The 15,850-nt window shown below is 39.5% G+C and overlaps 1 protein-coding gene across 1 annotated transcript in view; it reads left to right on the forward strand.

Annotated features, from left to right (window-relative positions):
* The window catches only part of PLPP4 (phospholipid phosphatase 4), a 64,680-nt gene that overhangs the window by 20,151 nt on the left and 28,679 nt on the right, over positions 1 to 15,850 (forward strand). Inside the window, exons 2-5 of the mRNA XM_082002340.1 lie at positions 316 to 424; positions 4,908 to 4,998; positions 8,323 to 8,386; positions 10,032 to 10,156. Coding sequence (XP_081858466.1) covers positions 316 to 424; positions 4,908 to 4,998; positions 8,323 to 8,386; positions 10,032 to 10,156 — 389 coding nt within the window. The remainder of the gene's footprint in view (positions 1 to 315; positions 425 to 4,907; positions 4,999 to 8,322; positions 8,387 to 10,031; positions 10,157 to 15,850) is intronic.

A 15,850-nucleotide genomic window follows, 5' to 3' on the forward strand; every position in this document is an offset into this window, starting at 1 on the left:
TTTCTAATCTCACAATATTCTTTGCACACTTTTCCCACAAAAAATAAAATGACAATTTATTCTCCACAGTAAAGTTTATGGAACTTTGATAAAATTTGTAGCATATAGACTTTAAAACGTAATTTTCCTGACGGTATATTTGTGAAGATTGTATTACTAAAAAGCAGTGAGGTAGGGTAGCAATTATAAGGATAATTCATGCATGCTATACCATACTTAACTTTGCGGCAAGTTTTAGATCAGCAGGACTTTTCTAGGTTTTTTGGGCATCATTTCAAATTGTGAAAAAAATGTATTTTTAACTGTTATTTTCAGTTTTACAGAATTTTTGGATCCGTTCCAGCGTGTTATCCAGCCAGAAGAGATCTGGCTGTATAAAAATCCTTTGGTGCAATCAGACAACATACCTACACGTCTTATGTTTGTAAGTACTGAAGGTTTATTGGTCACTTGATGGCTGTAAATTAAGTACACTTTCATTTGATAAGCAGTAGGAAATCTATCAGAAGTATAGGATGTTCCTTTAATTCTAATGACAATTGTTTTCTAAACCAGGGGTGTCCAAAATGGCAAAACATAGGAAATCGTGTGGCGTTTCTAAAAATCAGCATTACCAGGTGACTGAATTTATGAAAGTTGATTTTACAGTTCAAGGTTTAAGCTAGTGTTAACTTAGAGGGACGCTAGATAAATTATTAGAGAAGCTTTTTGAATTAGGTGGTTGGGTGACCAGACAAAACCTTGCTATGCTCTTACTAAGTGCTTAAATTTTGAAATCTGATTCGTTTTAAGCATGGTAGGCAAGGAGTTATTTGCCTCCAAATCCCTTCTTCCCCCCCCCCCCCCCCCCCCCCCCGCAGACAAAACCTTTGTTTTAGCTTCTGCCGCCAAATGTACTAAATACACCATAGAACTGCTTTGCTGTCACCATTCTTCTGGCTCTCCCCAGCACAGCTCGTGTTGATATGCAGACTGGCTGTCTGATTTTTATGGTTTGTCTGGTTATCAAAATTCATGGTTTTGATAACCTTCATTAGCAATGATTAACAATTGTAATAATCTACATATATAACTATAAGAGTGCAGTAAGGTAAACCACTACAAGAATTGCTAAGAAATTATGGGTAGAGTTCAGGCTATTAAAACAAGTAGGTCAGTCTTTGGAAAAGCTTTATGAGTCAAAGTGGAGATTTTGCAGGAATGGGCATGGCAGATGAGGTCAAATCCGAGTACCCCTATGTTAAAGCATCTTTTCCTGTGTCTTCAGTGAAGCCAGGGTTGTACTTTTCAGATTAAGGCTTGAATTCAGAATGAATGCAAATCAGGTATGCAATTTGTCTTCAATGTTGGTTTTTTTGAATGCTCAGGCCTTCAGCTACGGAAGCTTGTTCATTAGGTAGGGAACAACTTGAAGGTGCTTCCTATTTATGAGGTGACAATATATCCCAGCCTTCTAAGACATAGGCTGAAGGCCTGGTTTTAAATTCACCAACATACTGTTTATGTTGTATCAAGAATAAACTTAAGTATTAAAGACTTTTTCAGCCTGGATGGCTGAAAAATACATGTTTTTCTTGAAATGGGAGACAGATGTGTAGAAAAAACAACAACAACAAAAAACCCACAAATCCAAGCATTAAATTGTTGTGCTAGGAAAGACTCTTGAGTTTAATTCTGTCGTTTTTCGTTACGCTGAGCATTATCTTGCTACGTGGTTTCTCTGATTTGTGTTTATAACTGGAGAGTTCAAGATCCAATAGTGAATCGTTGTATAGGGTTTTGCCGCACTGGTGAAACTGGTTTTGGAACCAGTTGGGATAATCATTAGTCCATCTGTTCTCCAGGCAGTAGCCACTGGGAAGCACAATTCTAGCGTATAAGTAGTACATTTCCCTGTTAACCACTTCCCATAGAGCCAGCTTTTGGTATACTTCATGCCAGGTGGAACTTCCAGGCAGCTCTGAGTCAGTAACGTTGGTATGGTTTGTGTTCTCTTTCTGGCTCAGACCATTGACATCTCAGTAACTCAGTGAACAGCTTCTTAAATTAAGAAATGTAGATAATTTATAAATGTTTTTTTCTTATTTCTTTCATTGACAATCCTGTTGGAGAAAAATCTAACTCCATTGATCACAAACTTTCATTATGTAAAGAATTTCTTGCCACTAGTGTTGTACTCTGATCTTGAAATGTATGGCTATGGCTTAACACAAAGCAATCTCTAAGATTTTGTGAACTGCTGGATTAATTTATATGCTGAGAGATTTGAATTCAAGAGAAATGTTAAGAACACTCCAAACCCAGATCCAAATTAGACAAAGCTGACTTCTGCATGGGTAGCAAGCAAGCCACAAGGACTGGGGAGACCTGCGCCTTGTTTTGTCTCTTTACCAGTGGATATTCCTTGTCTTGGGAAGTGTAAGGTACTGTCAACTTCTCTTGAACACATGGAAGTATGTGGGAGTCCCTGTAACTTTAGCGTATCTCTGGCTTGCCAAGATGAATAATGAATGAGAGAGATTTTGTCCATGTTTCACAAAAGCAAGGCAGTATTGGAATATTTCGCTGCTGGAAGAGAAAACATTACTGAGATGCATCTGATGAGAGTATCGCTCATTAGGTTGTTGCCAAATCTGTTATGGAGATGAGCCATACAGAATTTTTTTGCAAAATAAAGAAAAGGGAGTCTTTAGCAAGCCAAGTTTTCTTTACATGTGCGTTTTGCTGCAGCAAAAAAAAACACTTTCCAGCTAATGCTTTTGTGTAAGGAACGGCAATGTACTGCAAACCTGAATAGTTCTTCATCTCTCTCAAAAATCCATATGCTTGTGAAATATGAGGAAATCTGCAGTTTTACCAGATTTCTGAAGATTGATTGTGAAGTGGTTTGGAACAAACTGCCACTTGAATTCTATTCTTTGTTGATATTTTCTGCTGCTCCTGCTTGTTCAAAAGATTTCTAACTCCATTAAACCACCACTATAAGCCTGTCAGCCTGGCTATATTTCTACATGTTCTTCAACAATGGAATGCAGATATCTTTCTTCTTTTCTTTCCTACTAGTGATCCTTACTTTTTAGAACAAAACTAATAATTCTAGGTTTTGCTTTAATCTTTTTTAATTTCACTCTTTGTCTCCCAAAGCAGAATTAAACTATTGGTGAGGATAATGAGAAGTGAACATTCCTGGAGCAGTAACATGGCACTGGCATCCAAACTTGAATCTCGCACACACTGTAGAGAGAAGGGAGTTTTAAGTGGAAATGGTGCATCTCTCTGCACAAAACCTGGTGCCGCCTTTCTAAATGTAAAAAAGGGGAGAAGACTCCAGGCTGTGTTTTAATCTGCATGGCTCACCGAGTTAGATAATAAATATCTAAATATTAAATAAATATATATTTTTATTTATTTTATTTTTTTATATATATGTATATATAAAATAAATATTTTGCAGGTGCAGGTGAGGGGAGTCTGGTCCAAGATGCACTACCAAAATAACAAATATAGTGCATTTTCATGTTGTTCCCTACTCAGATATTCTAAAAGCCTAAAATGAGGACTGTGATTAAGCTGTAATATAACAAGAAGAGTCACACATCTTTTGTCATAACAGGTCTGTCCTGACTGGTTTTTTTTTTATTTCCATGGGGCTGTTTAAGAAGTAAGGTACTCTTCAGCCTCGGTAAAGAAAGCATAATCTTAAACCCTGGTGCCCCTTGTGCCATATACAGCTTAATTTTCACCTTGTTTAAAAAAACTGTAATTTTCAGTTTTCTTCAAGAGAATAAATGCTTTTGAAAGACCTTGATTTGTTTTTGAACAAATGTGATTGTGAAGAGGGTTGTAGATTCCAGAAGGGAATTTGTTAGCTTGGAACGGAACCAACAAGAATCACAAATGGACTGTCTTGCCTGCCAGTTGCCTTTTACCTCTGCAAATAAGGTCTGAGACAGAAGAGATGCTGGAAGGACCAGTTGGGAACAAAAATCATAGTTCCCGTGGCAAGCTGCCAATGAAGAACTCCCCGGTATTGTGCTTGGGAAAAACTGATGTATCTTCCTGGAGAAAGACAGTAAATACCTGCTCTGGGAGGACAGACTGTAGTATACAGACACTGCACGAAGTAGAGAGCTTTGCAGATAACTGGCACATTTACGGTGAATCATCAACCATAGTCCAGGTTGCTCTATGATAATGGAGATGTTTTTTGTGGAAATCAAGTGTGTGCATTGACGTGCAGATGCCATTTTCAGGTTCCTTGTAGGAGGAATCCTGTCCTCCAGTGCTGACAGCGGAAGAATATGGTTCTGCTTAACCAATGAGTATACTTGTAGATGTTCAACTGTTGGTTTTCTGTTTTTGAACAAAATCAAGCAATTCGCTCCACACCCAAACAGTCGTAAAGGAAAGAATCATAAAGACATGATCTTCTCCGTGTGTTCAAGAATGACAGTTAAAAAGAAGACATAAAGTAAAATAAAGAGCATTTTGAAATGTCAGGAAGTTGGTGCTGGAGTCTTACCTTGAGTAGGGTTTTACTGAGAGCACAGCCTGCATGGGCTGTCTTCTGGAGCAATGCTTAGTGTGGAAAAAAATGTACGAGATCTATATGGATCAGTGTATGAATTTTGTGGACCTTATTGTTACTGTTTCGTTTATGAAGCTGACATTTTAAGTGCAGCTCCAGGCAATTACGAATCAATTACAACCCACAGTTATATTGCAATTTTAATGTATTCGTTGCCCTGTAGTTGCAAAGACAAATCATCCCACTTTGCTTAAGGTCAGGAGTTTGATAAAGATCATCCAGCCTTCCAGTTTAAATGGAGGTAGCTGGAAGTAATTATTAATTAGTCGGACTGAAAGGGATTGATGCTCTCACACATGATATTTGTTATCTCTTACAGGCAATTTCATTCCTTACACCACTAGCAGTCATTTTTGTGGTGAAAATAATCCGGCGAACAGACAAGACTGAAATTAAAGAGGCTTTCTTAGGTAACGTATGTCATACTTCAAGATGGAAAATGTATGATAGCTCTCAGAGATTGATTCCAATTGTAGTCTAACCCTTGAAGAAAATGTCTCTATTACAGTAGTTTTCAGTGCAGTTATAGTTGCAAGCCATCTCACAAAAGCCTTTGTTTTTATGCGTGTTTCTAACTGTCCAAATTCTGTGCCTTAATTCCATAATCTAGCTAGCAAGGGCCAGAATTTGATCAGCAAAGACAAGAGTGTTCAGATGTATATTTTTCTGTCACAGCCAGTCTATTACTTACCTCTTATTTATACTTGCAGCTATTCTAAATTAAGGGTTTGACTGGAAAGTCCTGCGAGACTCAGATGCTTAGTGTAGGAAATTACTCCGCTCTTGTTTTCTCTGACCTTCTCCTGGAGTTTACTGTTTCCCATTGCAAAATCCGTGTTCGTGGCTCAGTTTTCCTAATCACGAGCTGATGTTTCGTCTTAAACTGCTAGTGGAGTTAGATGTGCACTTAATCCCAGCCTGTGAACTGCTATGACTGTGTTATGGGTGAGGTCTAATTACAGCTGTAGGCAGCAACTTTGAGCAGAGGAGCAGGTAGACAACGGGGATGGTAAGTCTTAAACTGTTCCAGCTAATTCTGGCTGCACCTATCTTTTGAAATCTTTTAGTGATATATGCCCAGATCCTTTTTACACAGATACTGCCAGAGACCAAAACTGACTAAAGCACTTGCACTGGCAAAGTGTACTTTGAGGTACTAAGAACTGCAAATGTTTTTGTTGGCAGTATGTTTGAAATATGCCTAATTCTGAAATTCTGTTTTACTGCCTAATTTAAACTTTAATTTATTGGCCCTTAGATTGTAAGGTTAAATCAATACTCAGCCTTGCATTAGCTAGATAGGATGTAAATGGCACTATATATCTGCCTTTGAAATTTTTTTTCTTAGATGAGGCTGGGTTCCCATAGCTTGTTGTTTCTCCAGTTGCTCTAATACAAGTGAGAAAAGATCCTGGTTTTGTTTTGGCTGCTGCCAGTCATTTGTAGTAAGTTCTGAAATGCCTTATGGTGATACCTAACCGACAAGTCCATTCAGTTGAAATATCTCTGATTCATAAAATGCATACACTCACAGCTCTGAGTTTCACTTTCTGTTGTTTAAGAGGGAAAGGAGCTTTGGATTAGTTTCTCCATCACTTTTCTCACCTTTTTGTTCTAAAGAGACATTCATTTTTTCTGCTGTTCTGCCTTCTTTTATGATTCCCCCTGTAATGTGGAGGAGAAAACTTGCCAGCTTCCCCAGTATTCTCCTTGCTACCCAGACTTTAAGGAAACCCCAGCCTTGATGTTCTGTACGGCAGGGTATCCCTGTTCAGTATGTGCCGTAAGTGTGGAACTTCTTGTGGCTTATTTATGCTCAAGTGTACTGTACATTAATAAAATTCAGTATGTTAATGTGTCTGGTGATGGGAAGCTGATGTGAAGATTCATTAACTGTGGAGGAGCTCTGCTGATTTGCTGAGATCTGGCATATAATGTTCATAATAAATGATCATGATTCATCTCGAAAAGGTGAATTTCTTTAGGCATCGTACATAGAAGGGATCAAAGGTTAAAAGGATGTGAAAATGCTTTGCCCTTCATATAGCCATTAGTATAAAGAAGGTGATTCCGTGCATCTAGGGTAAGGTGTAGTTAGTTAGCTTTCTGGTGTAGGTGCACTTATTCCTTCCCCTGGAAGTGCCTACAGCTCTCTGAAGACTAGATTATATGACTTCTGGTGGGCAGTATGAATCTTTCCTGAAGGGAACAAAATGGGAGCAAATGCCATTTGTTTATCAGCTTACATTCACACTGTCATTTGATACTTGCATTGCCATTGTGGGGAATATGCAACAGTGAAAGCGTGGTTCAGTCAGGTATGCAAAGAATAATCAAGACAAAGCTCAATGAAAAGAGTAAGCTTTACCACATGTCTTAGCAGATATCTCTACATCTCCCATTTTTTAAAAGGAGAACGTAGTGCTGTGACACTGCTGGTCGTATGTGTTTGTGGAAAATTTCACTTCAACATGCAATAACCATAAATAACTGAGAGAAAACAAAATTGAGAGGAAAAAGAGAGCATGAGATGTAGTCACTGTGAACATCGATGTTGAAAGTAGAAGACACTTTTGAACAATATTTATGTCTCTAGGATTGACTTGTTCTTTTATTTTTGCTGGCAGCTATAGCTATTGTTGAGAAAACGCTTGTTTTTGCTTTGATGGAGGACCTCCTTTATTTTTAAAAGGAAAAATAGATCTTAAAACACACACATTTTTATCATCTATAGTATCCTCAGGCAAAGATTTTTGTGGAGACAGGATGAGTGCTGCTGAAGTGTAGCATCTGGGGCAGCAATCCAATGAGAAAATAGCTGTCATAATCAAAAGTTATATTGCTGTAACTGTTCTGCTGGAAATCAGAGATTTGCCTGATAGTTTTTTTTCTGACGGGAAATAAAATTCAGTGGCTCTTGTGTTGTCACAGGGACTACAACATTACATCGGTTTTAATCTAAAAAGAGTGTATGAACTGGATCCAAGTGCCACTGAAACCAAGGCAGAGATCTCCACAGGCTTTAGATGAGGTTCTTCAGAAAGCCTAGGGACTCAGCATGCAAGTACAAATAAAAAAGATGATTCAGTCACGCCTAGTATGACAGCTCCTGTTTATTACTCCAACTTTATTAGGAAAATTAGTTAATCCTGGGAGCAAATGTGAGGGGAAAATGCCAAGATTTTTAGTCAAAACATCCACATCCTTTTGAAAGAAAAAAAAAAAATCATCCAATTCTAGTTTTAGCAAAAAGGCAATTCTTTAGCCTGAAAGTGTACTGTTTACTTGTCATGCATATATATACACACATACATAAACACACGCGCCTGTGTATGTATCTTACATATAGGTCTATACAGGAATTCTCCTTGACCCAAAGAGAATAAGATTTATATCTAGTAAATTGTAAAACTGATACACACAGTACTTGATTCTCTACTAATTGTTTCCATGTGATGATTTATGCCTGTGCAAATGACATGATAGGAAAACTGTCTTTGCGCAAGGAAATAACATTTCTCAAGAGTAAAAGCAGAACAAAGTCAGTCATGTGATTATTATGATGCTCTGGGGTCTGTCCTTAGCCTGGGTAATAACAAAAACAGTAGGCTGCAAAGATTATTCAGTTTTCAGCCCAGTAAAGGTTTCAGTCTGTAAATCAAATGCTGTAATGCTGCAATTTATAGCTTGGTATTTAGATTATTATTGTTCTGTTTGTTCATTCTGTTTTGTAGCTGTTTCCTTGGCTCTAGCTCTGAATGGCGTCTGCACAAATACTATTAAATTAATAGTGGGAAGGTAAGTCTTGTCATCTTATAAATTATAGCTTTAACTGTGAAGAGAAATGAAGACAGATTGACAAATACAATCCATCTTAATAAAAAGATAGCTGCTGCTCCAAAGCATGTTGAATTAGAATGAGCCCCCGTGAAGCTGTGCTTTCCCTGGTGCAGGTGTTGTACAACTTGATTATGTGACATCCAAATGTGGTAGGAATCTGTGCCCTTATGTGTTGTTGTTTGTTTGACTGGTTGGCAGACCCAGACAAACGAGGATTTTGAAAGGAAAGGTGTGAGCTGAAATCAGTTCATTAAATTGGCAACACAGGAGGGAAGAATCGCAGCATGTGGGAGTCCAGATGCCAGTGCCGCTGGTCTGATTAAATAGGAATCAATTGAGTCTCCATATAACCCAGTGCCTGCATTTTGAGTGAAGCATATTACTGAATGTGGTGTTTCCAGGTCACATCAAGATCCATGGCAGAACAAGCCTTGGAGCTAAGCAGTAAGTGGACTCCTAGGTAGGCCATTTTTTAAGGGAAGCATAAATATGAATGAAGGGCTCAGAAAAATACTAGCAAACAAAACTCTCTGGAAGATAACTTTTTTAGGTACTATTTGGCTCTTTATCAAAATTTTGAATAATTTCAGCTGAAAAATATGTATTTGACTTGAATTAATCCACTATTTAATGGAGCCCAGTGCTGCGTTTGTTGTTCACCTGTTTTGCAGCATTGAGGAAGCAGTATTTGTGCCTGGTTTCTGATGAACCCTCTCTGCGGCAGTACTGATTCCCTGACAATAATGATACTTGGCACTTTTATTTTAAGTGTTCTTTTGAAATATAATTAAGCATGTCTGCACCATCTTCTTCAGGCAGACACGAGCTCGTTTTGCCTGCACTCCAAGCCAACTAGTTGCTCTGTCAGCTTGTCTCTTAATCTGTGGTTATTCACCTTGCTTCTCTATATGGTTTATTAGCTCAGGATCAGTATGACATCAGTCAAACCTACGTGCTATCATTCAGCTCAGAGCAGGGTCAAAAGAAACTTGGAGGCTTGTTCAATGCCGTTGGAGAGTCAGCATCAAGGCTGGCATTAGAATTTGATGGTTGTTTTGGTGCCAGTCTTGTAGCCCAAGTTGTAGTCCTGTTCTCAGCTAGGTGTGTTGGCAAGACTGGTACAGCTTTGTGGAGTTACAGAGTCACAGAATCACTAAGGTTGGAAAGGACCTTCAAGATCATCAAGTCCAACCATTAATCCAGCGCCACCATGTTCCCTGCACTGCTGCTCTGTCGCTGGAAGTGCCGTGTGAGATTGGTTGCTCTGGGCAAGAGTAACCCTGCACGTTGGTTTTCAGAGACAACTCCCACTTGCATGCTGCATTGGAAGCTTCCCTGAGAGAGCCTGCCTGCAAAAAAGTGACCTTGAATCCTTGAATTGAGGGACGTGGTTTAGTGGTGGACTTGGCAGTATTAGGTTTACTGTTGGGCTCTGTGATCTTAAGGGTCTTTTCCAACCTAAATGAGTCTATGATTTCTGTTGCTGTGTTAAGGTAGGAGGGAATGAACTCTGTGTGTAATAAGCAGTAAATGTAATAATCACTTTGAGGTTTATTTGTTACTACAGCTTTTATATTTTTAATATCCATGGTGTTTTTTGTAGACCGCGTCCCGATTTCTTTTACCGCTGCTTTCCAGATGGAGTAATGAACTCTGAAATGCACTGCACAGGTGATCCAGATCTGGTGTCTGAAGGCAGAAAAAGCTTTCCAAGTATCCACTCTTCCTGTAAGTTCATTTAAATGCAGTGCCTCGTTTGTAAAAAGCTGTCCTATCTGTGTTTTGTAATTGCTCTTTTCTTTGTTAGATCATGAACCTGATTTTTTCTGGAGGGGCCTGGACTGCTGTTTTAGGTCACCAATCCCAGGAATTATCTTTGGGAAATAAAATTGTGAGCTTGTGACCCTTCCTTATCTTGACAACCACCTGACTTCACCGAGAGGCATAGCAGGACTATCAGTAGAGTGAAGCACTATTGAAGGTTAAAGAAAACCGTGTGGTTCCGAGGCGGTATCTGTTCCCTAACGCAGACCTCCATATGCAACCTTTGCCTATATAGTAAATATTTATTTTGTTATATTCCATCGAAGTATGAAACGTGACAAGGCATGTTTGACCTGCATAGTTTTGACAAGATCTAGTTAATATCTTTCGAGTACTAGATCTATTAAACCCAAGTTCAAGCCAAAGACAGTTCAACTGCTTTTATCATTAAGGTTTCTTCATGGGAGGTTGCATGCTTGAAGGTTGAAGGGGTAGAAAAGAATACACAGAGATCACGTTGCAACGTTTTGATGCTGTTCATCCTACCGAACTGGGTACAACGTGAGCTTCAAGAAGTCCCTGTAGCACTAGAAGCTATTGTAATATGCCCGTAGAAGGATGATTCTTTCATTCCCTGTTTTCTTATTCTTTTGAGAATGTGCACTGCTGGCTGCGGCTAGAGAAGGGATCCTTGTCTCTGTAGGCCTTGATTCTGAGGCGGTGTTATGCTTCCATGTTCAGATGTCTACTGCAACTGGGCTGCTTTGCCTGGGCGCAGGCAGGAGTAAACGGTAGCTCTGTTCCCAGCTCAGGCAAGCAGAGGAGAATCGGTCTATCAATAGTATCTTATTTAGAGGAGCAGGTGGGCAGCAAACGGGTAAATTTGGTGCAGTTTGGCATTTCTGTGGTTTTTTTGTCTGCTCCTGGGACGGCACAGTCACTTGTCGCTCCACTTGTCTTTGAGGTGGTCTGATGGTTTGGGCAGTTACTCCTCGCTTATCCTGTATCCTGACAGATATTTAGGTGGCTTTATGAAAACTTGTATGTCTGATTTCATTGGTTGTATTAACTCGGATGTTTACAAAGGTTCTTTTCTCTGTCTCGAGGAGCTGACTTCTAGAGTGTTTTGTCAAGTGTCTAATAAAACTCCTTTTCATCTGTAAAGTAACTTGATTACTGTGAGCTTTTTTGTTGTTGGCCAGTATTGTTTGTTACCTTGTGCTGTTCTGTTTCTGAGAACTGCCCTTGAGTATCAGTAAGTCATATCTCTGGAATTTGTTTTTCTGATTTTTTTTTTAAAGTAGTAACTTCAAATTGTCTAACTGTGCAGACTTACATATTGCAAACAAGTTGGGTAATGAGATGAATGAACTTCTGAGGTGATCTTGCTCCCTTTTTCTGGTTTGAGTCCCAGAAACAGATAAGGGGGTAGTGGATGTTTGCGGATGTTAGAAGCTTTATAGTCCTAAACAATAAACCAACTTAGCTGTGTCAAGTTTTGTTTATAAGCTTCGATTACATGAAAGAGACAGTAGGACAATATACTGTATGCTATTAAGAACAAATGGTATTTATTGCTATTTGTAGTCTGTCTTCAGATCTGGTTGTCACACGTAATTGCAATCCTCTTGTTGTACATTGATGAAATACTTAACCAACAGCGGCTTAAAATACGTGCACATATACAGTGACGTACTGGAATTTCCAGGCTTGCCCTCAGCAAGTGTTGCAGTTGGTCACTTTGCTGAAACGCCACAGTTTACTCTGAGGCTGCAAAGTGGGAGTTGCAGAAGGTGCTCAATGTGCGTTCGTTTTTGCGCAGACTGGAAGCGCTGTGTGTAGCATCTCGGCTCAGCTCTGGCACACACGCTAGTTCTCGTGGCGAGACTGCACGTCGCACGGCAAAGTGCTTTGTCCCTGTGCCAGTGGGGTAGCCACAGAATGCATACTGGGGTTTTACTTTTAACTGGTGTTGGTTTTGTAAGCACTGAGTTACGTTACTGCAGCTCACACAAAATTCAGGTGGAGCAGAATGATGGCCCGCTGTATTTAGATCAAAATTATGAGGACAGCTTTCTCCATCACGGACTAATATAATATTAGCATGCGGCTGAGTTGACTGTATTTCCCACTACAAAGCCTTTTATTACCATGTGATAAGAATGAAAAGATATTATATATGCAGTAATTTTTATCTGTTGGTAAGGGTATGCTAGAGTGAGGCAATTCTGCAGCTGCTTCAAACTTGGCTGTTTGAAGCCCAGCGTTATAATATCTAAGTCTCTGACAAGAGTGTGTTTTGAAGCCTTAAAATCCATACGTGTATTAGTCTTATAATGGAGAAGGAAACCATTTTAATTTGATAATCTTACAATGCTAACCTCTGCTCCTTCCGTGTAGCAAAATTACTTACAAAAGCAGGATTGTCAATATTATTTTGTCAAGAATAGTTTATAGTTGTGATAAGTTCAGTTTCTTCCTGTTACTTCATCCCTCACTAGATTGAAGAGTGAAAAGCAAAAAATATTATGGGACACGCAACATTATACCATCTTCCTGGACCTATGAAGCAATGAGCATGTTGAGGATATAATAATTCATATTTGGAAATTTTGCTATAATTCTACATTTTCTGTATTTTGTTTTGTCTAATGTATGAACTGTACCTGCTCTACCTCCCACTGCATAGGAGTGGAGGAGTTATTCTCTTATCTCTGTTTTAAAAAGCTGTCCTTCCTGCCTTCTTTACAGGTAGGTAATTGCAAACTTTCCTTTCATAAACTCAGTCCAAGAGTTTTTCTTGGCTCCTTTCTCCTTTCCTTCAGCATATGACTGCTACTAGGTAAAATGAAGGAGTTCCTTTCTTCAGATTTCTGTCATCCTTCCTCTGTTGTGGAATTTGTGAAGCAGCACTAAAAAAGGGTTTTTGTTTCTGTTACTGTTTGGTTGGTTTTTTTTTTTCTATTTTCATAGCTGTGGAAATGTAAGTGGGGAGTATGAGAGTTGACATAAACTATAGCACCTCTCTTGGAATGGTAGTTGCAAGTAGCCCACTACAGTTTGGTATTTTCTACTTCACTTGAACACATGAAGAAAATAAATCACAAGTAAAAGCTGCCAGGCAGCTCATAAAGAGAGCTTGGAAGCTTCAGTCAAGAACCATTTTCATCTTCAAAACAGTTTTTGTTAGAGCATTCCTTGGATAGGCTGTCAATCAAAACCTTTGTTATACCAGGACCTAAAGCCTCATCCATGCCAAATGAGACCTTTAACAAGAAAGTCTGTGGTGCTGTGAATGTTGTGCTGTAAGATGTAGTGCAGGGATGTATAACAAGAGTGACAGTACTGACCCCCTGGATGGCCTGACCTGACCTTGCGTACTCAATAAAAATTTTGTGAACTACCTGTCTTCCAGTTTGAGAGTCAATTTGTGCCGTGAAGGAGAGTGTGTTCTCCTTATTAGAGCACAGATGATTTTCTTGGCTTAAATTACCACGTCTTTCATCTCCATGTGCCAAGGAGTGCGTGTAATACAAATAAAAATACACGGAGCACAAACTGTTTTGTAAAGCCAAAGAGTGACTTGCAGATAGATACAAACTATAGTTGCCTGAAACAATTGTCTTAGAGTTTGAGAGTCAACTTGTGCCCTGAAGGAGAGTGCCCGGACACGTTTTGTACCAAATCAGAACAGGAGTTTGACCCACATGAAGACAGTGGTGGTGTTACTACCTTCTTTGGACAAGGAGCAGAACTCTACCTGCAGTGCTGCTGACAATGTACTTTGAGCTGGAATACTTCATTCAAGGCTGCTGTCTCCTAGCTCTGTCTTTCACTGTCCTTTTCTGGAAAGACTATTGAAGTTAGGTGATTCCTGTTGATAACTTTTTATAACGGCAGCTTGAGTTTAGAATCTACACAAGCACAACCCAACATTCAATGACTCCATTGAAATTCACCCATTAGTGCATGTCTACTGGATTAAAGGAGTCCCTGGACCTTCTGGGTTGTTTGGAGCATATTTTGCCTCTTTTTCCAGTTGAACTGCCAGCATATCTTGTTTGAGGGAACCAACGTTTTGGGGTAGGGAGCCAAGACTCCTGCCTGGGTCCAGTAGCTCAGACTTGCTCCTGAGTCCCAGGTTTATAGGTAGCTATTCTGACTAAAACGCTTCCAAAATGTAGGTCTGTTTTTTCCATATTTAGTATTTCCATTGTTTTATGATCCGTTGGCAATTTTCTGCTGTTTAAAGTTACTGTTTGTGGAGATACCATGCAGCTTCTCTATGTCCATATGTCATTGAAAGAATGATGTTTATGAAAATCTTAAATGCAGCATTTCTTCTTCCTGCCTGTGTCCTTCCTGTGTGTCTTCTGTAGAGTTACCTTGCAGAGAGCCTTCGGGCAGCCTGCCTTGGCGATACCTCACAGCATCCTAACCTCTCAAGCCTATGTGGAGTAAGCACACATACTCTTCAGGGTTTGTTCTGGATGTACTTTGCAAGCTTGTTATCCAAATAATAAGCAAGTCTCTCTCAAAGGTGGCCCTGAGAACAGTGTGAATTTCTGAACTTCCAAAATCCAGTTATACCATCTGAAAGTGCTGACCGTAGTAGGAGTGGAGAAATTCAACCATCTCTGTGGTGAGCTTCTTAAGAAACTTTTTCTTGTGTTTGGTGAAGTACACTTACGCATTTGCCAGTTCAAGGAAGATTTCACAAGGTGCCATTCTTTCTATAGGCCACAAGCAGCAAGTGTTTGATTGTCTGGTATTTATGTAGACAGAGAGGACAGTTTAGTTTGGTGACAAAATCTGTGATTTTTACAATTACCATGGGGCCCTGAGGGAGAAAGTCAGCTTTCCAGTCCGGTTTTAAATTACCATTGCTATAATTGGGCAAATATTTTTGTTTAGAGAAAAACTCTAAATTTCTTCAGGGAACATGTTCAGCCTACAAACGATCGGGGTTTTTTCATGCACTAGGAAGACTGATTCTACTTGTGAATAGAAGTCTACAGGTTGAGTACGTGTTTAATTAAGGTGACAGAAATACTGAGCACATTTTCCATGAGGGCTCACATTTCTCTAAAGCAAGTGGGGTTCATGAGTTGCAGCTTACATTAGTGCAAAGGAAGAAGGGAGAAGAATGCCCTGGGACCTCCAAAGAGTTCTGGGAAAGGTGCACACAGTGACGATACCAGAGGTAGCTGTTGTCCCTAAATCGGTCATACGTTATAGCTTTAAGAGTTGATGACAAGTCCAGATTTCAGTTGCACACCAGTCAAAATTCAGTTCTTTTCCTAAACACAGGGAAATGTTTTAAAATACGTGAAGTTATTAACACGTCCATTCCTTCATTATCCTGCATTATATAGGAGATTAACCCTTTACTTTCCAGGATTGGGAGATATAAAAAGTTAAGTTTACTTGTTGTGTCTCTCTCTGGTTAGATGGTAAACCGTCTTCCAGATCCTTGGCGGGTGTCTATCACAAGGATGCTGGGGTGGACAGAAGATGCACTGCAAGTCACCCAGCACAGTTGGTTAGAACTTCCATTCACAAAGAACAGTGACTTGTTTGAACCACACTAGTGCCTTATCAGCTGATGCTAACTTTGGTTTAAAACCCCCCTGTGTTCTTACTCCATTAATTGAAGCA

Source organism: Phaethon aethereus, assembly GCF_964289735.1.
Source record: "Phaethon aethereus genome assembly, chromosome: 7".
Taxonomy (NCBI): Eukaryota; Metazoa; Chordata; class Aves; order Phaethontiformes; family Phaethontidae; genus Phaethon; species Phaethon aethereus.